This window comes from Vespa crabro, chromosome 17 (assembly GCF_910589235.1).
Source record: "Vespa crabro chromosome 17, iyVesCrab1.2, whole genome shotgun sequence".
Taxonomy (NCBI): Eukaryota; Metazoa; Arthropoda; class Insecta; order Hymenoptera; family Vespidae; genus Vespa; species Vespa crabro.
In genome coordinates, this window is record NC_060971.1 from 2,360,647 (window position 1) to 2,386,879 (window position 26,233).

The 26,233-nt window shown below is 28.2% G+C and overlaps 4 protein-coding genes across 11 annotated transcripts; 2 read left to right on the forward strand and 2 right to left on the reverse strand.

Annotated features, from left to right (window-relative positions):
- The first annotated feature begins 83 nt into the window (after window positions 1–83).
- On the forward strand, window positions 84–6,568 carry LOC124430079 (ubiquitin-protein ligase E3C). 5 transcript variants are annotated; one of them, XR_006943646.1, is made up of 6 exons: window positions 97–487; window positions 739–1,198; window positions 1,408–1,943; window positions 2,025–4,075; window positions 4,210–4,596; window positions 6,315–6,568. XR_006943646.1 is itself a non-coding variant. In XM_046976162.1 (5 exons), the coding sequence occupies exons 2-5, from the start codon at window positions 783–785 to the stop codon at window positions 4,375–4,377; spliced, it is 3,171 nt and encodes a 1,056-aa protein (XP_046832118.1). In that variant the 5' UTR covers window positions 84–176; window positions 739–782; the 3' UTR covers window positions 4,378–5,363. The 5 variants fall into 5 exon arrangements, 3 of the variants coding, with proteins under 3 accessions (XP_046832118.1, XP_046832117.1, XP_046832116.1); XR_006943645.1 differs by lacking the exon at window positions 6,315–6,568 and adding an exon at window positions 5,563–5,692; XM_046976162.1 differs by lacking the exon at window positions 6,315–6,568 and having other exon boundaries at window positions 84–176; window positions 4,210–5,363.
- LOC124430081 (exocyst complex component 1) lies at window positions 5,450–9,433 on the reverse strand. Its single transcript, XM_046976164.1, has 10 exons — window positions 9,071–9,433; window positions 8,662–8,889; window positions 8,331–8,567; window positions 7,950–8,187; window positions 7,650–7,867; window positions 7,376–7,566; window positions 6,858–7,225; window positions 6,584–6,729; window positions 5,822–6,016; window positions 5,450–5,729 (listed from the first exon to the last, which is right to left on the reverse strand). Exons 1-10 carry the CDS (start codon window positions 9,239–9,241, stop codon window positions 5,577–5,579), a joined length of 2,145 nt encoding a protein of 714 aa, XP_046832120.1. The 5' UTR covers window positions 9,242–9,433; the 3' UTR covers window positions 5,450–5,576.
- A 9,833-nt stretch (window positions 9,434–19,266) lies between these two features.
- Window positions 19,267–20,890, reverse strand: LOC124430088 (dnaJ protein P58IPK homolog B). Its single transcript, XM_046976190.1, has 2 exons — window positions 20,046–20,890; window positions 19,267–19,737 (listed from the first exon to the last, which is right to left on the reverse strand). The coding sequence occupies exons 1-2, from the start codon at window positions 20,631–20,633 to the stop codon at window positions 19,435–19,437; spliced, it is 891 nt and encodes a 296-aa protein (XP_046832146.1). The 5' UTR covers window positions 20,634–20,890; the 3' UTR covers window positions 19,267–19,434.
- A 182-nt stretch (window positions 20,891–21,072) lies between these two features.
- On the forward strand, window positions 21,073–25,785 carry LOC124430089 (START domain-containing protein 10-like). 4 transcript variants are annotated; one of them, XM_046976191.1, is made up of 9 exons: window positions 21,073–21,143; window positions 23,327–23,437; window positions 23,514–23,734; window positions 23,931–24,261; window positions 24,338–24,485; window positions 24,566–24,718; window positions 24,795–24,919; window positions 24,982–25,104; window positions 25,223–25,785. In XM_046976191.1, exons 4-9 carry the CDS (start codon window positions 24,106–24,108, stop codon window positions 25,325–25,327), a joined length of 810 nt encoding a protein of 269 aa, XP_046832147.1. In that variant the 5' UTR covers window positions 21,073–21,143; window positions 23,327–23,437; window positions 23,514–23,734; window positions 23,931–24,105; the 3' UTR covers window positions 25,328–25,785. The 4 variants fall into 4 exon arrangements, with proteins under 4 accessions (XP_046832147.1, XP_046832148.1, XP_046832150.1 ...); XM_046976192.1 differs by having other exon boundaries at window positions 21,095–21,143; window positions 23,331–23,437; XM_046976194.1 differs by lacking the exon at window positions 21,073–21,143 and having other exon boundaries at window positions 22,996–23,437; window positions 23,931–23,961; window positions 24,083–24,261.
- The last annotated feature ends 448 nt before the right edge of the window (window positions 25,786–26,233 follow it).

Here is a 26,233-nt window from a genome sequence, read left to right on the forward strand (position 1 = left end):
ATAAGACCACGCATGCGTGTATGTAGAATATATGTATATGTATATTCATACTTTGGTTAAAAGAGCGCTAGCAATGTGTAAACATTTATTTACCCTACCTGTGGATTGGCGACACTGGTATTCACACGCGTGCGCGCTGTCAGCATGATCAACATGACTGTTGAAATATGTTTATGGCGAGTATTAAATGAGTGGACGTGTAATTATATATAATTTGCAGTAAATTGTTATATTTTGTTAACATATAAAGGTATATAAATATATCCTTAATAATATATCGTTTATTTGGTCATTTTCTCAAGTGACAGAATCGTACGGGGGAAAAAAAAACAAAAAAGAAAGAAAAAGAAAAAACAACAAAAATTATATTCTATTTTAACCTTGCTTGTAAAAAAAAAGTTAGTACAAGAAAAAAATTCGAAAATTCCTTTCTGTAAATTAATGATATGATTCTAACTTATAATTATTGGCTAATATTGCCATAAAAGTGAGTAAAATTGATAATTGTTTAATTAAGTTTTTTAATGGCATTAAATAAAAACTTCACCATCTAGTCTTCTCTTGTATAATGTACTTTAACACGATTATAGTTCATATACATGTATATATATATATATATATATATATATATATATATATATATATATATAAAACTTAATTAACAATTGTAGAAAATTTCTTTGCAACTATAGTTTTTAATAATTCGTTGTTATCAAGTGTTATTAAAACAAATTACAGAAATTTTACAACAAGGGATGTTGGTCTAATAAGCAGAAGTCAAAATGTATAGCTTTGAAGGAGATTATAGACGTAAACCGCAACAAAATTTATCTGGTGCTAGTAAAAGAGATGAGAAAGCAATTTTCCTACAGCATGCACAATTGGAACGTTTAAAGCGACAACAGCAACGTATAAGGCATGATGCCGCTGTAAAAATACAAGCTCATATTCGTAGCTTTGTAATTAGGAAGATTAATCGCATGCACATGAGATCTGAGTTTGATAAAGTACAGCAAGCAGTTGGACAAAGAGGTTTAAATTTGGAAGAATTAGTATCTCAAAGTCGAAAATTATTATTTTTTTACAATCGCACATTGGATGCAAATAGGCTTATTTTGATATTACAACAATTTCTCAAAAATCAACAGGAAATTAAATTAAGATGTTTACACTCTGTTGAATGGTTATGGAGGTTACGGTAAGTTTATTATTATACATAAAATAAAAGATTTTTGTATATCTTTGATATGAACGAACGAACATATAAATAAATTGTTAATAAAATATACCATACTTTTATTTCTATTACTTTTACATTTACATTTTAATTATAGTAAAAAAGAAAAAAAAGAAAAAAGAAAAAAGAAATTAAATTATTTGTAAAGTATATATTTTTAATTATTATAGATGGATTCTTCGTATCTGTATGCAATATAATTCAGAAATATCAATTGGTGGAGCATATTCATTGGCTATCCCTTTAAGAGCAATGGAAGTATTTACGGATGAAGATGTTACAGAGAAAATGTTTCATAAAAATAATAATTTATATTTTGAGAATATATTTATTTATCTAATAAAACATAGATATTTTGAACAATTACGAACTTTAATAGATGAAAAAGTTCCACCTATGTTACAATCATCTTCTAATGCTCCAACACCAATATCCAAATGCTTGCTAAATATGCTACTGAGACCTTTACAGTTAGTTTCTTTTTTGGAACAAAGAAATGGACATTATATATTAATTTTACAAGAATTTTGTAAAAACATATTATCACAAAAATTATCAAGTGCTATAAAAATGTTTATTATACCTGCTCTAGCAGAATTTCCAGAATTTCCATATATACAATTGATTAATTGTATTAATCAATCAGGAATAGAACCAACATTAAGTTTATTATATTCGATTTTGTCTTTAGAATCCAAACAAGTCAGTAAGTATTCAAATTATTTTATAATAATAATTGTTAAATTTAATAAAAATATATTAATCATGCATTTTTTTATTAATATAGCGTTATCCAAGTTCAAAACCACTCCGATCAGTTACCTCCAGATTCTTGCTTCGATGAGTTCTGCCATTATACCTGCTGAAATAATCACTGATGAACATATAGAAGACATGGAAGATTCGGATAGTGAATATAACACTAATATGCTTGATCTTGAAGAAGGTGATACGTTACAAGAGTGTATCGACATGCTTAATGAACAGCAGCATGTGTATCGAATACTTCAAATACTTGATCAAGGTCAGGATCTTATTATACTACAATCATTGTGTGAACTATGCCATAACTTATTAATTCATAATAAGCTAGCTACACACAAGTACAAGCTATTATACATGCTTGCCTTTAAACCTGAATTTTTAAAATATTTATGGACAGCATTGTTGTCAGTGTATCAAACATCTGTATTCGGAGGAGCTGCTCCATTACTGCAAGTTATTTCACGTGGTATACCTCTTTCTGCAGAGGATTCAAAAAAAATAGTTCCATTGCTAGATGTGTTTTGCTCATTGTTTTCTTTACTTATTGCAACATTACATGATTCAGAATTTTTTATTCAAGAATCAGATCAAATATCAAATGATAATATTCAACAGGCTATGCCATTCACTACGACAGAATTAGTGACATTATCTATTCATTTGAAAGAAGTATGTTTGGGTTTGGTCGAACTTGCTTTTCCCGATACAAGACCAACTATTGGAGAAGATTATAAAAATGCTTTGGGTTCATCATGTACAATACGAACACCTTTAATAACACACATAAGGACGCATTTGTTTAAAGTTACCGTTGGTCTATTACGTCAATTACATACGAGAAATTTAAGAAGACCATTTTGTCCACCAGATCATTGGATTACATCAAACATTGTTATTCCTGTAGATAAACCACAAGACTTCACATTTCGTAGACGTAGACTTAGAGGCTATGTACCGTTTCAAGGACTGAGAGGTTTAACGCGTGAAGACCTGAAAGAAGGTCCACCTTTGTCAGCAAAAGAAGTTCGAACTTTAACATTACTTCGTGAGATGCCTTTTGTTATACCATTCAATGATCGTGTTGTAGTATTTCAGTCATTAATTTATCATGATAAAAAAGAGCAACAAGGTGAATTTACTCACTTTGCCCAAAAACCATCAATCCAAATAACTGTAAGAAGAAATTATTTGTATGAAGATGCATTTGAAAAATTATCGCCAGAAAATGAGCCAGAATTAAGATTAAAAATGCGCGTTCAATTCGTCAATACAGCTGGATTAGAAGAATCTGGTGTCGATGGTGGAGGATTGTTTAGAGAATTCTTATCGGAATTATTGAAAACAAGTTTTGATCCTAATAGAGGATTTTTTAAACATACAAAAGACAATATGCTGTATCCAAATCCAACAGTACATTTGTTAATGGATGATTTCCCAAAACATTACTATTTTATTGGTAGAATTCTTGGAAAAGCTTTGTATGAAAATTTATTAGTAGAGCTCCCATTTGCAGAATTTTTCTTATCAAAAATCGTTGGACTACAATCTGACGTTGATGCTCATCACTTAGCTTCTTTGGATCCAATCATGTATACAAATCTTTTATCCTTAAAAAGTTATAAGGGAGATGTTACTGATCTTGAATTGGATTTTACCGTACTATCTGATGAATTGGGAGAGAAAAGAATAGATGAATTAAAGCCAAGCGGTGCTAATATTCCTGTTACTAATCATAATCGTATCGAATACATACATCTAATGGCAGATTATAAATTGAACAAACAAATTAGAGCACAATGCTATGCATTTAAGCAAGGTATTGGCAGTGTAGTTCCCTTAGAATGGTTACAAATGTTTAATAACAAAGAACTTCAAGTATTAATATCAGGAGCGCAAATTCCTGTAGATGTAAATGATTTAAAATTACATACAAATTATACCGGTGGATATACACCTGATCATCCAACTATCACTGCCTTTTGGAAAGTTGTAAATGAATTTAATGATCAACAAAAAAGTAAGCTGTTGAAATTTGTTACAAGCTGTAGCAGGCCACCACTTTTAGGATTTAAGGTATTACATTATTATTTATAATTATTAATAAAATATAATTATTACGATTCACTTTTTATTTTATTATAAATATAGATATATAGATTATATTATCTATATTTTGTTTTTTTTTTTTTTTTTTTTTTTGATTTTAGGAACTTGATCCACCCTTCTGTATCCAACATGCTGGCAGTGTAGACCGCTTGCCAACTTCTAGTACCTGCATGAATCTTCTAAAACTTCCTGACTTTCCTAATGAGAAAACATTACGTGAAAAGCTTCTATATGCAATAGAAGCTGGTGCAGGATTTGAACTCAGCTAAAGCTGTATTTTGAAAGTAATTTTACAAGTTGCAACAAAAATATTGATGTGTATGCACAATATAGTATAGCTATTATGTGTAATCTATAAATAATTGGAATCATATTGATGTATTTTGTTAATGGGTGCAGTTTAAAAGTCTGCTCAAAAATTTGTTTACTGGATGCTTCATATGTATCATACATATATTGTTTTAGAAATAGATAATGGATCCTGAGATGTAAGTATTAATACAAAGTCAACAAACTTACATTAATAATAAGTAGGAAGAGATATAAAAATTAATTAAGGAAGGCACTAAATATGTAACACTGTTAGGAGGGGCCAACTATCTAGTTAGTGTTTGTTGTCTAATAATTTGTCTAACTATGATGAAAATTGCTACTGATATCAATTGACAAGTAATATTATTTATATTAACATGACGGATCTATTGCAGTAATGTATATGTATGCTACATAAAACATTATACAATAATTAAAAAATACAGATTTCTATTTCCGTCAATATACTCAAGAAATGATTGAAATTGTGTGGTCTAAAGTGGTACTTGTCATATAAACGATCTACCTATACGTTTTGCTAGAAAATACCTCTGATCTAAGCGACATTGCGGAATTCACTTAGAGTGAATTACTTTAACATAATACTTCGAGTAACTATTTCATGTAAACATTGCGCTAATAGCAATGTATATCGGAGAATAATGAATTTACGAAAAGATTTATTTACTTTTTTTTTCTGTTCTTTTTTTTTTTTTCTTTTTTATATCTTCAATGTATCAAACAATTTTTGCATTAACGAATAAAAGAAATGAAAAGTTGCTCGAAGTAATTTAAATAAGTCTTCGCTCTCTGTGCGTACGTATTTGTCAATTTTTCTGCCCATGGCCTACAATTGTAAATTGTGTATATTTTCATGTTTTATATTTACGATGAATGTTTATAAACCATTTATTCAGTGTAAATAAAATAACTTAAAACTTTGTTTCTGTCGTGCACTTTATAAATAAATATCATCATTATAATTCAATGAATTATCGATTGTTAAGGCACAGAAAAAAGACAATAATATTAAAATAATCATAAATATTATTCTATATCATATTTATATATAACAGTAATACGTATAATTATACGTTAAAGAATATTTACATTGTTTAATACTGTTATATCAAACATAACAGGTTACATCCTATTGTTAATGTGATCGGGCGATTTCTGAAAAAAATTCTAAGATATCCTGAGTCGTAAATTCAAGTGTCACCATGCTGTCTGGATAACAACGTTGCACTGATTCTTCAATGTATATGTATTGGGCGATGAATTCACCTTGCATTTCACGCCAAACGACCTATGTAATAAATATATTAATTTCATCAATATAAAATTTACAATAATATAATATAATATAATATATAAAAGATTTCTAATTGAAAATAATACCTGTAATAAATTTTCTTCTTCGCAAAGATGTTTCTCAACTTTACGGTACAAATTTTCTAAGCCTTTTTTTACCTCTCGGGCAGGATATTCCTTTATAACTCGTCGAAGTTCTTGTTTACTAAAAGCCATTTGATAACAGATTTCTGATTCTTTTACACCAGCTCCAACTTTTGCTTGTACGCCCTCAAAGAAGAGCTGAAAATTTTATCATTATTGAATTGTGTCTTTTTAAAACTCAATTACATCATGTGTCACATGTAGCATACATACATATACATATATATATATATATATACACACGCAATATGTCAAGTTTAGATGTATACAATACATTTAATTATTTCTTAGGCTATCAAAGATACGATAAAATTGACAATTTGATTCATAGGAGTAAGTACAATGATGTATTTGATTTTTTTTTTTTGTTACGTTTCTTGTAACATTTAGTAAATAAATCATAAAAAATGTACGTATATCTTATTATGTATTATAGGATAGAGCTAACATAACTGTACTGTCTACCATTTAAAAAAGATGAAGATAACGTAAAAATTTTGACGAATATAATGACTTTATAAAAAGAAAAAGATCCAATTACATCATCGTGCTTATCCTTTTAAGGTAAACAACTTTAATTTAATAAAAAATTTGTTCATATCTTTGTTAGACTAATAAATAATTACATGTACACATTTAAGTCGGACATATATAAATACATATAGTGTAATTTTTATAAAATAAACACATATACATAAAACTAACATTAAGTTTTTCTAGAGGTCTACCAAAATATTGTATCACATATGCACGAAGTGCTTCCTGATATCTTTGTTTCGCTTCCTTACGTTCTTGATCTAATACTGAGATTTTTACTTGTGATAAAAGATCATACATATGATGGAAGTTTTCTGGAATAAAGAATAATTTGGATTCCTGATGTAAAAAAGAAAAAAAAAAAAAGAAAAGAGAAATAAAAAAAAAAAATAAATATAAAAGTAAGTTTACAAAACTTACAAATTAGACATTAATTTCTTACCCATTTTTATGACCTCAGGTGGTGTTTTATGATGTTCTTTACTATGAATAACAATAGCTTCAAATATTTTGCTAACTAATTTGGTATACCATTTTTCTAAATCAACCTTTCTATCAGAATGTTTAAAAATTTTTTCAGCTGTTTTTGCAAAAAGTCCAAAATTTGCAACGTATGGCAATATACCGCATTTATGTCGTCGATTAACTTTAGTATCTGTTAAAATTGATTGTTGCTGTGCTTGCATAAATTTATCAAAAGCCCTTTTTACTTGAATTAAGGCAGATGCAAAAGTCATTGATAAGAATGATCCAGTATCTTGAGCCGACATAACGTGCTGTGACAAACGAACTAAGACATACATACACCAACTGAAAATAATTGTTATATTTTCAGTCACTCTAAATGTTATATGCTTAATACATAAAAATGGCATTCTATATTGTAATATAATATTTATAAAATAATTTGTAATATTGTTTTTATAAATTTTAATTTTAATTTTATATAAAAATACTCACAAACTATCAACTTTGTCTAAAAAGGCAATAAAGTTATTTAATTCTGTTTCTAGAGATGGAAATATAGCTGACATTGTACCACGCACTTCTTCATTTACTTGCCGTTCTAATTTTTTACTTGCTGTAGAATTTACTGAGCCAGGACTTGCAGCACCATTATTTACACATTCTGTTTCTTCCATTTCATTGCTCTAGTGAAATGATTTAAGATATGTATATTAAAAGTTAATTGATAATATAAAATAATATTATAATCATACATAATATGTCTTACATTTGAAGGTGTAAGAACCGAATCTAATTGAAGAAATGAAATACAAAAAGCCTGTTCTGCAAGGCATACCGGTTGCATCTGAGATAATACACAATCTAATACAGAATCTAAAAAACGGCCTTCGCTTATAGGCGGCCAAATTTCTGCACTAAGAAGACACATGGGTGCTGGATTAATTAAGTCTTCAGCTTTTTGTCCACTAGATTTCGAAGCATGAACTAAAAGGGTAATATTAATAATAATTCCATTATATAATAAATAATATATCAAAGATGTTAAAGCTGCAGTTTTTTTTTATACCTTGTAGTCGTTTGCTGATGAGTTTATTTTTTGCTATTTCAAAAAAATGTTTTAAATCTCTTTTGTACAATTTACTCATTGTATCCCTATATACTTTAGCAAGCTGCAAGAAAGCTTTATTATCTAAAGCTCTCAATAATTGCATTAATTCAGTATATGGTTCTAATTCATGATGAACAGCTTCATGCGTTGGAAGAATTAACTCTGAAGAAGTTATATTTTCTCCGGTATCATTACCCTATAAAAAAAAAGATATATATATATATATATATATATATAGATAGATATATACAATTTACATATGTTATAAAATATAAATATTATCAATACAATAGGAAATTAAAGAATGTTTTCATGAAAATTCAAAGAAGTGGTACGTACCAAATGTATAAAAAGATTGTTTAAATGTCTGGCAACGATAACAGAAAATTTTGTTTTAAGTTTCTCTAGACGCTTTTTCTGTTCTGTTACTGCACTTAATTTATCAAGACCAAGTGGTAAAGGGGCTGTCATTGCTTTCAAGAGTGCTGCCCCTGCAAGACTAAGTTCTTCCCGTCCACCTGGAAGCTCGGCTTCATTTAAAATACGATGATAATTCGCAGGTATATCAAGCTGTGACTATAATAATAAATAAGAAAAAAAGAAAAAAAAAAATCAAAGCTACAATTAAAAATTTATACTCATATAATTATATTTTCACTTATATACATACAATTGCTGCACTTAATTGTTCTAATAAGAAACTAGCATTATTATTAGCTGTATGTATCGCTTGATTCTTTTGTCCAACCCGTGCCATAACTTCTCTGATTCTACCAAGTGCCTCATCATAAGCAGCAAGACGAGCTTCAACTATAGAAGCTTCTTCTACAGCAGCTTCAATACTTTTCATTAATTGTGCCACTTGGGGCTCAGAACCTAAGACTAACCGTACATTTTCCTATAAACATATACATATATATATATATACATCATGCCTTGTATAATAATGATAAAGCATTAAAGAGTAATAATATTGTTAGATTATTAATGATATAATTTATGTAAATATTCATCAAAATAAATTCATCAAAACATTCATTGTTCTAATTATAATCAATAAAATACTAATAACATATTACCCCATCAAGAATGGATAAATCTTTGGAAAGTGTTTCCATAAAGAGTTCAGCATTTGAAACGGCATAATCACAGCCTTCTATTAATTGTTTCAAATCACAAGCTTCTTTTTCTGTAATAGGCTGATAATCCGATGAACTGGGTGGTATTAAAAGTTCTGGAATATAATCCATCACGTCTGACGAATTTATTGTTTCTCACTGAACATCATCAAACTAAATACGCATATGACATATACAATGCGCGCGCAATAACGTAATAAAATCGTAAAGCTATATATCTTTTATATAAAAGAAATGTGTAATAAGAGTTATAACTATTAGATGTTAGTATTGCAAAATTGTTTACTTCCTCGTTTTACGTATATTTTGTTACTATATTTTATTTTGGGTGAGTTCTCATGTGTCACGACGCGTCATGATTTTTGGCGCGAATTCTCAAGATATCATATTGAATATAATTTAGATACATTTAATATTAATTAGATAGGATGACTAATATGAAGTGGTTAACAATATAAGCTAGTAAATCACTTGTTTAACATTAAAAAATTTCATTTTAATCCTACGCGTGATCATTAAACAAAAATATTCAAATTTAAGTCAACTGCATGCAAGAGTTACAAAAAAAAAAAAAATTAGTAAATCAATGATTTCGATAGTTAAACTATTTCTCATATTCTATAATAGTAGATTAATAATAATGCATTTCCATAAACATTAAAAAAATGATTGCGTTAGAAAAATAAAATCATTTTAATTTACAATTCCAATACTTTAATATTATTATTTCAAGTTAATTGGTCTTGTGTAATATAAACAAAGGCAATCTTTCTAAACCTTGACGATCATCGATTTAGTTCTCTTTTGGATTTCGACGACTGAGCACCGAAGCTCTTTCTTTCTAAACGCAAAAACTTATAAATTAATAATTTCGATAATTTTATGATTGCTTAAACAAAATTTAATACACACGGAGTGCAACGAACTAATATTTATACAATAATACATTCGTTTAAACAATACGAAGATCCTAACGCGCTAGAAACAAAAATTTTAATTTAAAAATGCAGTATTTAAAAATTTTTATCTCGGCATAATCGGCCTTGTGTAATATAAACATAAACGCGCTTTTTCTAATCCTAAACGAACACCGCGTTAGTTCTCTTTTGGATTCCGACGAGTGAGCACCGAACCTCTTTCTTTTTAAACGCAAAAACTTATAAATTAATAATTTCGATAATTTTATGATTGCTTAAACAAAATTTAATGCACACGGAGTGCAACAATTTAATATTTAAACAATAGTACATTTGGTTAATCGATACGAAGATCCTAACGCGCTAGAAACAAATATTTTAATTTAAAATACCAGTACCTTAAAATTTTTATTTCGAGATAATCGGCCTTGTGTAATATAAACAAAAACGATCATTCGATTAACTTTGAAGGTTCACGAGTTAGTTCTCTTTTGCACTCCGACCAGTACACATCGGTTCTCTCTTGTTCTGATCGCGACAACTTATAAATTAATAATTTTGGTAATTTCTAAATTAATTAAACAATATTTAATGTATACGGAGTATGATACAGCAATATTTAAACAATAATAGATTCATTTAAACATTATAAATAAAAAAACGCAGACAAAATTCAAAATAATTTGAATATAAAATACTAATATTTCATAAATTTAAACTCGGGTTTGTTGGCGTCTTGCAATATAAACATAATCGGTCCTTCGATTAACTTTGACGATTCGCGAGTTAGTTTTCTTTTGCACTCCGACCAGTTAACATCGTTCCTCTCTATTTTTAATCGTCAAGACTTATAAATCAATAATTCCGATAATTTTTCAATTATTTAAACAATTTTGCATGTAGACGTAGTACAATATAGTAATATTTAAACAATAGTTCATTTTTTTAAACATTAAAAAGCCGAAAACGCTCGAGAAATTAAAAATAATTTTGAAATAAAATTCCAATATTTAAAAATTTGATCTCGCGGTTATTGGCCTTGTTTAATATAAACATAAACGAACCTTCGATTAACTTTGACGATTCGCGAGTTAGTTTTCTTTTGCACTCCGACCAATGCACATCGTTAATCTCTATTTCTAATCGGGAAAATTTATAAATCAATAATTTCGGTAATTTTTCAATTAATTAAGCAATTTTTGAGGTACACATCGTACAATATGATAATATTTAAACTAAAGTTTATTCGTTTAAACATTAAAAAGCCGAAAACGCTCGAGAAACTAAAAATAATTTTAAAATAAAATTCCAATATTTAAAAATTTGATCTCGCGGTTGTTGGCCTTGTATAATATAAACATAAACGAACCTTCGATTAACTTTGACGATTCGCGAGTTAGTTTTCTTTTGTACTCCGATCAGTGCACATCGTTAATCTCTATTTCTAATCGGGAAAACGTATAAATTAATAATTTCGATAATTTTTCAATTATTTAAACAACTTTTCATGTAGACGTAGTACAAATTAGTAATTTTTAAACAATAATTAATTTCTTTAAACATTAAAAAGCCGAAAACGCTCGAGAAACTAAAAATAATTTTAAAATAAAATTCCAATATTTAAAAATTTGAACTCGCGGTTGTTGGCCTTGTTTAATATAAACATAAACGAACCTTCGATTAACTTTGACGATTCGCAAGTTAGTTTACTTCTGTACTCCGACCAGTGCACATCGTACTTTCTATTTCTAATCGCGACAACTTAATAATTAATAATTTCGTTAATTTTATTATTATTTAAACAATATTTAATGTACGCATAGTACAATAAACGACTATTTAAACAATAGTAGATTCATTTAAACATTATAAAGAAGAAACGCGCGTGGAACTTAGAATAATTTTAATTTAAGTTTCAATACTTAAAAATTTTCATTGCATATTTTTTTTTTATTAACATATACGATATCCTTATATACTTGGACGATTATCAAAGCAGTTCTTATCTATCAGTTCTCCTTTGGCCTTTGACGAGTAAACATCGAATGTATCTCAAGATGTCTTTGCTGCTAGTATCAACGATTATTTAAAGTAAATATATTTTTATATTGCATGTTTCTTCAATAATTTATATATTTATTCTTATTATAACAGTGATAGTAATAATTTTGATTTTATTATTTTTTTTTAGATTATCATTGCAATCGCGCGCGAAGCAATGATTTAATCGAATATTTTCAGTATCGCTGAAATAAGAATATCGCGAAGTAGAAGCAGTGTTTGTTCGTTCGGGTTTCGCGGTTTAAATAACAAGTGTATTTTCATCGATTGTGTGCAATGCAATCGTTAGAGTCAGTGTTTGTTTACAAAAAGTGTTTTGCTTTTTTAACAGTCACATAGACTGTATTTATAAAAGACAGTAGAGTTTCGCGAAGTAAATTCAGTGACCGTTCGTTTAAAAATATTTATCGCGTAATAGAATCAGTGCATCATTGAAGAGGATCTCAATTAACTTCGATGTCGACCTACTTAATTTTAAGGAATCATCCATCCTCAATTTCGACTTCAACCGTGAACGAGTGTTTTGGAGCCATCGCAGAACTTCTTAAGTAGTGAGTGAATTTTTAAATCCCTCTGATCACTCAATCATGTCAAGGACGAAAGGTCCAAATTGGCACGAGTGATTGGTTGTAATTAATTATTAGAAGAGCATTGAATGACCACGAGTAAATTTTTTCGATAATTTACTCGTGAATGATTTTTTATTTTTTCATTTATTTATTAGATCAGGATAAGTTCTTCTTGTTAAAACGCGTTTATAATTATTACAAATTTGGAATATTTTAATTCACTTTTAAATATTTTTCTTAAACAATAATATCAAAGAATCGTTACCCAGGAATTTTAATAAAAAATGAACAAGAAGATATTCGCGATGGATAGTATCTGGATTACAAGCGTAATTGTGCATGATTTTCTGATAATAATAAAAATATTCGCTTGTAAAAAGGGAACATCCAAGGATTTGCTATATATTTTTAAATAAATATTAATTAAATATTTTATTAATTTGAATTGATAAAAGAAAAGTCTCAATAAAGTCGTTGCTTTTGAAAAAGAGAAAAGTCGAGTAGAATAATTGCTAAAAAAACAAAGAGGCTTGTAGAGTCATAGTCCGTAAGCCTAGATAATTAAATTAATTAATTTTTAGCTCAAGATTTTCAGCAATTAATATACTAATTAAAATTTTTCTTAGGCTACTAATAATTGTGTAAATATTTTCTTTTATATCTTATTATTTCGAATAAAATTTTGTCGTTACAGTTTCTGAATGATAATTTGTCGTTACAGTTTCTGATCTGATTAGGGCACGAATTAAACAAGATGCTATATGCCGAAGAGATAAATCACAAATTGTGGCTCAAGAGGACAATTATTAAGCTATTGAATCATTTTCGAAAATTCACTAAAAATTTTCGAGAATGGTTCTTAGTCGTATTTTAATTTTATCATGTTGTCATTCAAAATGCTCTTATGGTGATGCCTGTAGAGGTGTAGATTTAAAAAACTAAGACGAAGTAACATTCCGTGTACACAAATAGACATTACTTCATATTTTGTGAATTTTTAATATTAAACTCGAGATATAAATTTTACACATTTTCTCTATTCTAAAATTCAATTGAAGTTATAATTTTAGTTTAATAAAATCAAATTTTACGTTAAAGTCGATTGATAAATTTTGTACATTTTTTTTCGTTTCTAAAGTTCAATTAAATTCATAATTTTATTTCAATAAAATCGAGATCTATATTAAAAAATCATATGTCTATGAAATGTACAAGTAATACAATATTTCTTTCAGAGAGAATAATATTTCTTTACATCAGTTTTCAGCATATATCATTTTCTTTGTTAATTAATCTTTTATTTTCCTTAAGTTTAATTAGATTAAATTCATAATTTTATCGTTCATATAATTAATATGTACATATTCTTTTTTCTTTCCTTATTTCTTTTCAGCTAGTTCCAGATCGTGGGGTCGCCAACACGGGAAGGAATAATTAATAAAGAAGATTATCTTAACATTTAAACGATATAGGATACACGTAAAGTATAAATAATTAATATTTAAACAATAATTTATTCTTAACAACGTTATAAAAATCATATACATGTATTATCATTTACTGTCGATTAATAGATATAATAATATTTCTTTCAGAGAGAATAATATTTATTTATATTAATCGTTTATTTTTCTTAAGTTTAATCAAATTAAATTTAGCATTTTATCTTTTGTATAATTAATATACATATATACTAATTCTTTTTTCTTTCCTTATTTCTTTTCAGCTAGGTCCGAGTCGTGGGATCTCGAACACGTGAAGGAATAATTAACTAATATTTAAACAATAGGATATTCTTAGCAACATTATAGAGAACATGTACATATATTATCATATATTATTGATTAATAAATATAATATTTCTTTCAGAGAGAATAATATTTATTTATATCTGTGTTCAGAATATTTCATTTCTTTTTAATTAATCTTTTATTTTCCTTAAGTTTAATCAAATTAAATTCAGTATTTTATCGTTCGTATAATTATTGTCATTTCTATTTATTCTTATTTACTCTCATTAATTCTCCCTTGTGTACCTCGGGTGGAACCCATGGGACGGGCCCATGGGTGTGTGCCTCTGTGTGGGTTGCTGTCTCAGCATCTTATAGAGCTGCTTCTCTTTTCTTCTCTTTTTGGGGCTCTCTTTTCTATTTCATATTTTTCCTTCTTATTTACTATTATTAATTACGATTTATTAGACTCGCGTGGGACTCATGGGATGGGGACATGGGTATGGGCCTCTGTGCGGGTTGCTGTCTTAGCATCGTGTAGAGCTGTTTCTATTTTCTTGTCTTTTTGCAGCTTTCTTTTCTATATCATATTTTTTTTCTTTAATTATGTTTTTAATTATGACATTAATATGTTATTTCTTTTCATTATGTCTTTTCAGATTTTTATTATGTTATTTCTTTTTAATTATGTTTTTATGGTTTTAATTATGTTTTTAATATATTCTTATTAATTATGATTTACAGGTTTTAGGTAGAAATCATTAGATGAAGCGGGCTGTTGTTTCAGCAGCGTGCAGAGTTACTTCTATTTTTTTATCTTTCAGCATCTCTCTTTTATTACTCATATTTTTCTTCTTTAATTATGTTTTAAATTATGTTTTTAGTTATGTTATTAATATGTTATTTCTTTTTATTATGTCTTTTCAGAATTTAATTATGTTATTTCCTTTTAATAATGTTTTTTTAATATTTATTTATGTTATTTCTTTTTAATTATGTCTTTATGTTTTTAGGTTTGTTATTAATATATTCTAATTAATTTTAATTTTTAAGCATTAGGTAGGACCCATGAGATGAAGCGGACTGTTGTTTCAGCAACGTGCATAGCTACTTCTATTTTCTTATCTTTCTTTCATTCATCTTCTTTTTTTCTTTTTCAGGGATGATCGAGCAATCATGCAGCAATATTCAATATATCTTTTCTTTTCTTTTTCTTATTTTTTCCTTATCTTCTTTTTTTTCAGGATAGATCATCAAGGAATAGATTCACCTCTGGTCACCATGCGCCATCGCCTGGCACGATTCATCATCAATTTTTACGCGCGGTTACGGGAAGGATAGGAAGAACACTGGCGCATGTGTCGGCGTGCACAAGCGTGGGTGTTCACGGGCGCGATTAAAGTTCGTTTGATTGCTCGTATCGAAAACGCGAATTTAGAGTAGAGTCACCGTTTTTCTAACACTCACGTGAATGAATGCGGGCGCGACTTAAAAGTCCTACCGGGGACTTCGTTTATATTTGCTCGAATATTCGATTAGATTACCTCGCAACGCGTTTTTTTAGAGTAGAGTCACCGTTTTCCGAACACTTGCGTGGGTGTCCGGGCGCGATTAAAAGTCCTACTATGGACTTCGTTTTAATGTTGAAATTCGGGGTGCGCGAACGGTTTACCTTGTAGTGCTGTACATAGCTAGCTGATGTTATGACAATCCTCATATTTGGTAGCGGGGCGGAAATCTCGACAAATATCAAGGGAAGTCTAAATACCGGTTAACATATGTCACTTTGGATTTCAACTTAGAGTCACCGTTATTCTAACACTCACGTGAGTGTTCGCGTGCGCAATTAAAAGTCCTAACGGGGACTTCGTTTTATTTCTTCAACATTTCGATTAGATTACTTCGCGAATTTCGGCTTAACAGTAGAATCTACGTAATTATAACACACGTGAGTGTCGCGAACGCAATTAATGCGCTTTGATTGTTCGAAATTCGGAAGCACGTATTCAGATGTGCGTAATAATCCGTTATGCCTGAGGCGAGGGTGTTGAACGGTAAAGCTTTCTGTAAGTGGAGTCCATGTAGCCAAGGCTAGATACTTCCTGTTAGCTTTGAACCATGCCCGAAATATCCGAGCGGAAGGCATAAGGGATCGGTATCGCGGAACGCGGATTTTAGAGTAAAGTAGAGTCACCGTTAGCTCGTGGGTCTCCACATGCAGCAACTTCCACGTAGTGAGACCTGGGTCGATAATACTTGCAAAGTTTAATTGTAAATTTTTAAATGCAAGTATTACCGAGCGAATAGCTGCATGTTGTATTACTTTTCCAATATCTTTTCAAACTAATTATATTAATTATATTAAGAAATATATTGTACAATAATTTCTTACAGAAACCATAAGGAAATTTTACTATCACACTTTTATATCCACTGTCATTTTTATTTATTCTTATTTACTCTCATTAATTCTCCCTTGTGTATCTCGGGTGGGACCCATGGGAGGGGCCTGTGGGCGAGGGCTTCTGTGCGGGTTGCTGTCTCAGCATCATATAAAGCTGTTTCTCTTGTCTTATCTTTTTGGGTGTCTCTATTCTTCTCTTTTTGGGGCTCTCTTTTCTTTTTCCGGCTCTCGTTTCTATCTCATATTTTTCTTTTTGAATTATGTTTTCAATTATTTCATTATTATGTTATTTCTTTTTAATTATGTATTCTTAATATTTATTTATCTTGTTTCTTTCTAATTATGTATTTAATTATGTGTTTAATTATGTGTTTATGTTTTTAATTATGTTTTTAATATATTTTTATTAATTATGATTTATAAGCTTTAGGTATAACCCATGGAATGGTGCATGCTCCTTCTCTTTTTGTTTCTTTTTCTAGGTCTCTTATTTATTTATATATATTTTCTATTTGTATTTTGTATATGTGTATATATATTATTTTCTGTTTTATATATTTTTTTGTTTTTTTATTTTCTCTTTAGCTTTTTCTTTTACAGTATAGATCATCGAGGGATAGATTCATCAGCGGCTGGATGATTCGTCGTATGGCGGGATTCATCATAGATTTCTACGCGCGAATACGGGAAGGATAGGAAGAACATTGACGCGCGTGTCGGCTGGCACAGGCATTGGTGTTCTCGGGCGCGATTAAACTTCGTTTGATTGTTCGAATCGAAAACGCGAATTGTAGAGTAGAGTCATCGTTCTTCTAACACTCGCGTGGGTGTTCGGGCGCGATTAAAGGTCCTACCGTGGACTTCGTTTGATTTCTTTAAAATCTCGATGGGGGTACTTCGCGAATTTCGGCTTAACAGTAGAATCTACGCAATTATAACACACACGTGAGTGTCGCGACGCGATTAGTATTACTAAGGAGTGCGCTTTGATTGTTCGACATTCGGAAAGCACGAATTCAGATGTGCTTAATTATCCGTTATGTCTGAAGCGGACGGTGCAAATGGTGGAGCTATCTGTAAGAGGTGTGTAGTAGCTAAGCTACGCATACCCTGTTAGTTAAGAAGCCAGTGCATTGAAGCGGAAAGGTATCCCGGATCGGTATCGCGGAACGCGGATTTTAGAGTAGAATCACCGTTAGCCCGTGGGTCTCCAATTGCAGCAACCTCCACGTGGTGAGACCTGGGTCGGTAATACTTGCGATTTATCGAAATCTTATTTTAAATTATATAGCGCAAGTACTACTGGGCGAATGGCTGCATATTGCTTTTCTAAAATCTTTTCTGTCTAATTTTAATTGAAAATTAAAATTTTTACATTCCTAATCATATTTCAGTAGATAAATTAATTATTAAAGATAAACAGAAATAATATTATTGACCTCTAAAATAATTCCTTAGAGAAACGCTTTGAAAGATTTTAATGTCTTCATTATTCTCATTGATTTTTAATTGTTTTCATATACGCACTGTTCTCCTTTCGCGTTTGTTATTCAAATTTTGTTCATACCTGTCGTTGAAGTTCCAAAGTTCGTAAAAAAAAGGCCTTATAGAGGAATTCTTTTAATCTATGGAAAGTCTTCCTCTATTATTTCAACGCTAATAATTTAATATATCTATATATATATATATATATATATATATATATATATATATATATATATATGCAAGCTTGGATAATGAATCTTTAAAACCGAAAGATCATTATCAGCTTTAGCAATTAAATTTATTAAAATTAGCTCCAATTATTTTTTTACCAATCATTGATAGAATCGTTTTTCTATTCTATTTAAATATGATATATTCGATATAAATGTTGTTTGGGACATCGATTTTATTGACGCATGTTACCATAGTATACTACAAAGGAAAACATTTCGCCTGCCATCTAGATAGGTCAGTTTCGTTTACACCAAATTTAAAAATTATATTATCATATATGGATTATGTATTCTAAAGGAAATAATATAACATTAATTTTTCAAACAACGTACGTCTTTGATTGAATATTTTATTCATCTTAAAGTAAATTCTAATTCACGAAATATACATTTTAATAATACGATATACATATACCTTAATACAAGTAAATAATATTTTATATACATTTAGAGAATTTTTTTTTATTATAAGTTTAATTTTATTAAAAATTTTATAAAGTTACATATAGTTTAATTCGTACTAATATGCATGTAATTATTTCAATTGGATTGTGCATCTTACTTATGTAAAAATTACATAGCATACTACAACAATTATAGATTCAAAATTGATTTTGATATTACAAATAGAGCTTTGAATTTCAATCGTCGATAGGATATACATATATGTATATATGGTTATCTACCTGCAGGGGTTCTTCTCACGTGCGCATGTAAATATTATCTGTCGGTAGAAATTGTCTTTACATAGGCATTCTATTATTAAAACAATTCAATCAAACGAATCGTCGAACATACATTACTATGAACAAATGTTTCGAATAAAATGTAATTAAATTGTAAATTTTATAAAAAACAGATATAATAATAGATGTATTAAAATTAAATATTACAATAATCACTGTTTAATCATGATTTAATATATTTCGTATCGCATCTTTCGCTTTCTGTACTCCCAGTCGAAATTGTCCAAATTCTGGTCTCATTCTCATTCCACGATAATAATATACCAGACTCATCTCAAAATCTCCAAGATAATATAAAGCTTCGGCTTTATAATAGACCGCACGAGCATTTATCGAATCTTTTAATTTACATTGCAATGCAGTTTCAGCATCCTGCAATGCATTTTGTGGATTGCCCAATAAAAGATAACATCTGCTTCGTGCTATCAATGCGTTAATATCATTAGGACTCAATTCCAATGCCTTGAAAAAAAGAAATATAAAATATATATATATATATATATATATATATATATATATATATGTTTGTATAAATAATATTCTTTTTTTTGAATCAACTATAATATATCTTAAATAAAAAATATTTCACACAGAGAAAACAACGGTAATATTTTTTCTTGTAAATTCTGACGCGTTTAAGAGATAAAGAAATAATTTAGTTCTATTTGAGAGTAAGAAAAATAAAAAGAATCTGACACATAAGATGTTAAATAATTTAAAATGATATTATTTCTGAATGTTATATAAATATTTGAGATATTTCTTTGAACCTTATTTATAAAATTAAATGCGACATTGACATTGCCAAGTCGCATTTCTCGTTTTCCTAATTCTAAAATAGAACCCGGCTCTGCCACATCTGAAAGTAATGGGCTTTTGATACGGTCTAATCGCTTTTTTTGCTTTAAGGATTGTTTAATATCCTTGCTGCCCATATTAACGGCAGCGGCACGATCTTTATCCGTATAAACTTCTTCCTGACGTTGAACAACATTGTTTCTCTGTTTTATTCGAGATTTATGCATTTGCATTTGAACTTGTATGAATGACGTATCAGTTTTTCGTATAAATCGTTTATTCGTTTTTTTTATTTTATTTGTATCACCACCATCATTCGATTCTCGATTATCAATATCATCGTTTTCTTCATTTATTCCAAGGCAATGCCTCGTATGTATTTTCTTATTTACATTTTTAAATTCTTCGTTGGATTCCTTCGTATCAATATCATCGACGCCAATACTTACGAAGCTTTGTAAAAGGCTGTGTTCGTGTAACGTAGGATTTAATATATCGTTTACTTGTAATTCCACAGAATTAAATATTGATGTATTATACTCGTTATTTATCTCACTCATTTTCTTTTTTCTTTTTTCTTCTTCGTATTACTCGTTTACTTTACTTATATCTTAGTGATAATATTTTTTTTTACACAATGTTTTCTTTTTTCTTTTTTCTTTTTTTTTTTTCTTTTTTTTTTCCCTTAAACGTTAAATGCATATACGCCACGTATACATAATAAATACGCGATATTTAATTTTCTATATTATAAATTAATTATTAAAATACAACAAACGAATTTATCTAACCAAGAACCATTTTGTACAATTAACACGATACTCCATAATACACCTGTGGGTTGAAACCATTGGTATGTGTGATTATCGACACCTTTACAGGTGGCTTGTTGCCTTAGAAACAGTCAACAACACGTCATATTCCACACGTCCCTATATGTGACGTGTAACTAAGTATGTACATACATATATGAATTTTCTTTAAATAGCCTTGCACCTTCTATTCCAAAATCAGTAGCTATTGGACACCCTTCTGGGTTACGTTTAAGTGATACTGTTACTCACGAAAGGGTAAATATATATTCTATATAATTGATGTTTAATAATCATTTATTGATTGAGAAAATTATTGTATTTTATGTCCTTTTAATCATTTTTAATATATTTTTGTATTTTGATTTCGTTAAATCTTTAAATATATTTATTTATCTTATCTTTTTTGTTTTTCTTTCTTTCTTTCTTTCTTTCTTTCTTTCTCACATAGATACGTCAAATTTATAATAATATTTGTAATTAATTTATTTCTTATTATTTCATTGTAATTTAATTTATCGACGATTAATCTGTTCATGACACATTTCGTATCATTAATATAAATTCAAACAATTCATTTTTTTTTAATTTCTTTCCTTTTCCTTCCTTCTTCTTCTTCTTTTCTTTTTTTTTTTTTTTTGTACAATTCTATTTGTTTTCTTTTTCTTCATTTTCTTATTATCAATTGTCACTGTCATTTTATTTTTATTATTCTTCCTTGCTCCCGAGATTAAAACGCTTATGATATTACGCTTATTATTTTTCTACAATTGTATTTATTTACCTGATTATATAAAAGCATAGCTTCATTGTAATTTTCACTTTTTACATGAACCGCAGCCTCGTCTACTCTTATCTTAGCCTCTATAATATTTGTTGAACGTTTCACCTTTGTTGGCATCCTTCAAATCGATTCTTTACAATCATGTGATGCACATGATGCACACTTGTTGATATAGAAAATAGAATGGAATGTTTTAAATAATATTATCCCTTAAATAAAATATATCATAATTACGAACATTTATTTCGACTTAATTCTATACTTACTTTTTATAATATAAATTATAATATATTAATTATTGTTTTTCGATATTGATTTTTTAATTTAAAAATAACGCACATATATATATATATATGTATATATAATGGCCAAATTTCATATCGTATTTGTGTATAAAATTAATTTCATAAATATTAAATCATACAATGGCTGACCATGCCAATTACAAGGAGTATCGAATAAACTTACAATAATAACAGTGTCCATTCAATATTAATTCGATGTACATCAATTAAGAATTCTTGTATATACTTGTTATAATATCTTTTTTTTTTATAAATAAACAAATTAACACTTAATAAAATTAACGTTTAAAAAGGCTTAATTATTTTCAATTATGATATCAATACTTTGATTACTGACGCATAAGTATTCTGGCTATACTTTACGTAACTTCCCTACCGCTAGGATTAAAAAAATAATCAATAAAGAAATGCTAGAAGGAATGAGCGAATCGGCACATTGAATCTTACCCAATCATACTTGTAAACAATATTGTCAACACGAAGCTAACTTCACTTTGGTATTATTTAAATCCCCCAGTAATAATGTATATACATAAATACACACGTATACATGCATTATCAACTCTCATCAATTTATGTATTGAAATATTAACGTTAGTTTAACAAAACGTTTAATTTGTTTTTTTTTTTCTTTTTATGAATAATTATAATATCTCGAAGTTAAAAAAGAAAAAAAAGATTTTACTTTTCTTCATAATTACTATTTCTTTTATTTCTCTCAAATAAATCATCACGTATATATGTATATAGAAATATATGAAATTATTTATTATTTCTTGTTATTTTTATGATCTTACACTTACAAAGAGTTATGCAAATCGATATAGAAAATTATGTTTGAGGTAAGTATCGAAAAATATATTGTAATTTCTTTGATAAAATATTTAAATTCATTTTTCTTCACCTTCTAGCTTTTCGATAGTAGAATAAATAAGGATAAATAGGAGTAATTTTTATTAATATATATATATATATATATATATCGTTATCGATTGTAAATTGACCACATAACCTATTAAACAAATATTATATATTAATATAATATTTTGTAAAGTTTAAAACTTTTAAATTAGTTTTTCCAAGAAAATATTTGATACTAAGTAATATATAACGTATAAGTATGTAGTACGTAGAAAAGGATTCAAATGTACCAATCAGGAACGTTGATAAGTAAAGAAATGCTTGCCGATTGGTGATCTTTCAGTAAGTGCGCGAAATTTCAAATTCAATTACGAAATGACTCGTTTAGAGAGCAATTATTATAAATATCATTACAAACTTACATTATGATTAATGAATTTAAAATAAAATTCAAATAATTTTAATCATTTTAAATTTCCTTCGCAATGGAGAAAGCAATATGGCGAAATTATAATTGGTACTACGATGGCATATGTTGGCTTTATCTTTGGAGACGTGATCTTACGTGTCACGAATTAATGTTTTATTAAGATAAAAAGAAGGTAATTATAATAATACAAAAGAATATCAGATATTACAATTTTTTTTTCTCTTACACGTCCTGGATGTTATTTGCAGGATGTGAACATTAAAACTATTTATCAACTAACCTGTCAATTCTGCGCCGTATCGGTGCGACAGGTATAGTTTGTCAGCTTTTGTGATGAAAATTGTCGATGAGTTTTGTAGAATTGGCCTAGTAATTATAATTAATAACGAACGTTTTAAGATAATGTTGAAAACGATATGATTTGACTGTCATTATTTTAACACAATAATTTCCACCTGTCGATGAAAAGGTTAGTGTGTCATATATTTATATCTTTGTCTATCTCTTTAAATGGAGAAACATAATTCGATGTCTTTTCGATTATAAACAAAATTGAATGGATTAAATGATATTTAATGATGTTAAAATAATAATAATAATAATAATAATGATAAATATAATATTTTATGATATATAAAAATTAATATTTTTCTAAATTCTTTTAGTTTCTAACAAATTAATGAATAAAATTTGTGTGTATGTATGAACATATGGTTACACACGTGATATACGTAATGTGAACACAAATATACACATACAAATATCAATAAAATTAATATAACAATTAGTTGAAGCACTATTCCAATTATTTTTTTAGAAACTTAAAAAATTTTATTTAAAATGGAGATTGGTATTGTTAAGATCGCAGAGGATAAAGATTTTGAGAAGTTAAAACAGCTCTATGATAATAATAATGATTGGAAATTAGATTATAATAAGCCTGATTTGTCCGTTTGGACAAAGACTGTTCCTGGTATTAGTTTTAAAATGGTAAAGGTAAGTTATTTAATTAAGTTATTTTATAAAAATTAAAGTTACATAGAATATTATATTGCGAATTATTATATTGTAGATTAGAACAAGATTTTCTGATGTTATGCCAGAAACCTTATATGATGTTTTACATGATCCTGACTATAGAAAAGTCTGGGATACTCATATGATTGAATCAAAAGATATAGGATTTTTTAATCCAAATAATGACATAGGATATTATTCCAGTTAGTATTATTTGATTTTAGATTATAATTTATAGTTTATATTAACAATTGTATTAGATATGAATGATTCGAATCTTTAGTGTCCTGTGCATCTCCATTGAAAAATAGAGATTTTATATTACAACGTTCGTGGCTTGATACTGGAGGAGAACAACTCATTATAAATCATTCTGTTTATCATAAAGATTATCCACCTAGGAAACATTTTATTAGAGCAACATCATATTTAACAGGTAAAATGTTTATAAAGAAATAATTAAAATTCGTCACTTATCATATCGTCACGTATAATTAAATAAAATATTCAAGGTTATATCGTAAGGCCTTCACGAAATGGAGATGGTTCAGAATTGGGTTATGTATCTCATACAGATCCTCACGGTAAAATACCTGTATGGTTAATGAATAAAGTTACCCAAATATTTGCTCCAAAGGTAAAATATTTCTTATCTTAATAAATCATTCAAATATAAAGAATTTATTAAAATTAAAACAGATGGTGAAAAAGTTGCATAAGGCTGCTTTGGGATATCTAGATTGGAAAGTCCAAAATAATCCTAATTATAAACCATGGCACTTTCCAGAACAAATAACAGCACCACGAATACGAATAGAGGATGTAAGTTTGTAAATTATCACATATTTGTAAAATAGGATATATTTGTTTTCTTTTTATTAATAGATGGATATATACGATTAAAATTAGAATCTAGCTAATATTCGATTTATCATTATAGTGCGTTAAATCTACAGAAGAAAAAAATTCCAAAGCTAATTATGTTGATGAGTCTGAATTAAAAGAGATACCTCATAAACAATCTACAATAATGGACAATGATTAATATCTCGTAGTATTGATGTAGATCTTTGCATAGATAAGAGTAGAACTATATAGTACAGTCTGTTAGGTACACACTTGCAAAGTGCAAATCATGTGTACGTTTTTGAGAGGACAAAAGTTTATGATGTAACTACTGAAGTTTTACACTCCGCATTGCGCCTTGTTGGCTACTATTTTTAAATGATGATGTTATAAAGGACAAATTTTATCATGGCCTGCTTTACATTAAGTGCTAATTTAAGCTTTTTATAAATGAATCCTACGTATTGTTATAATATAAAATATAGTTCTATCTATTTCCAAAGAGAATTTAAAGAAATGCACAATATAGAGAATATATAGTTATCACTTTGATCTCTTTACTACGTACATTTTCTGAATATTTCAGAATTCTTATATATTGCATTTATATTAAACTATTATACATGTACTTTAACTAATGAAACCACCTATCTCATATATTGTGTGTTTCTCATTATTTATTATTAATATCCTCTTAACAACTGAATAAGTAAAGATTGTTTGTGCCAGCTATATATAATAAAGCGTTATATTTTAGAATGATATACTGTGATTATAGTGCAAATAATCTTATTATGTTTCTTGTTGAAACAGAAATCAAAAAATAGCGGCAACAATTTTACAACAATTTTCTTCCTCATGGCAAACATTCCGCCAATAGTGTTCATAATTATTCTATTAATTTAAATAGCTTTACATAGAATATTATTATTATCTAAAATGAAGCTTTTACACGTTTATTCTGAATCCTAATTTAAATAATCTTTAAAAAATCTTATAATATGTGTGTGAGTAAAGGAAAAAAGATAAATGTAGTAATTTGTTAAAAATATTTATAGTCTGATAATATTATAGTCTGATAATAATGTGCTTCATATTGGCAAAA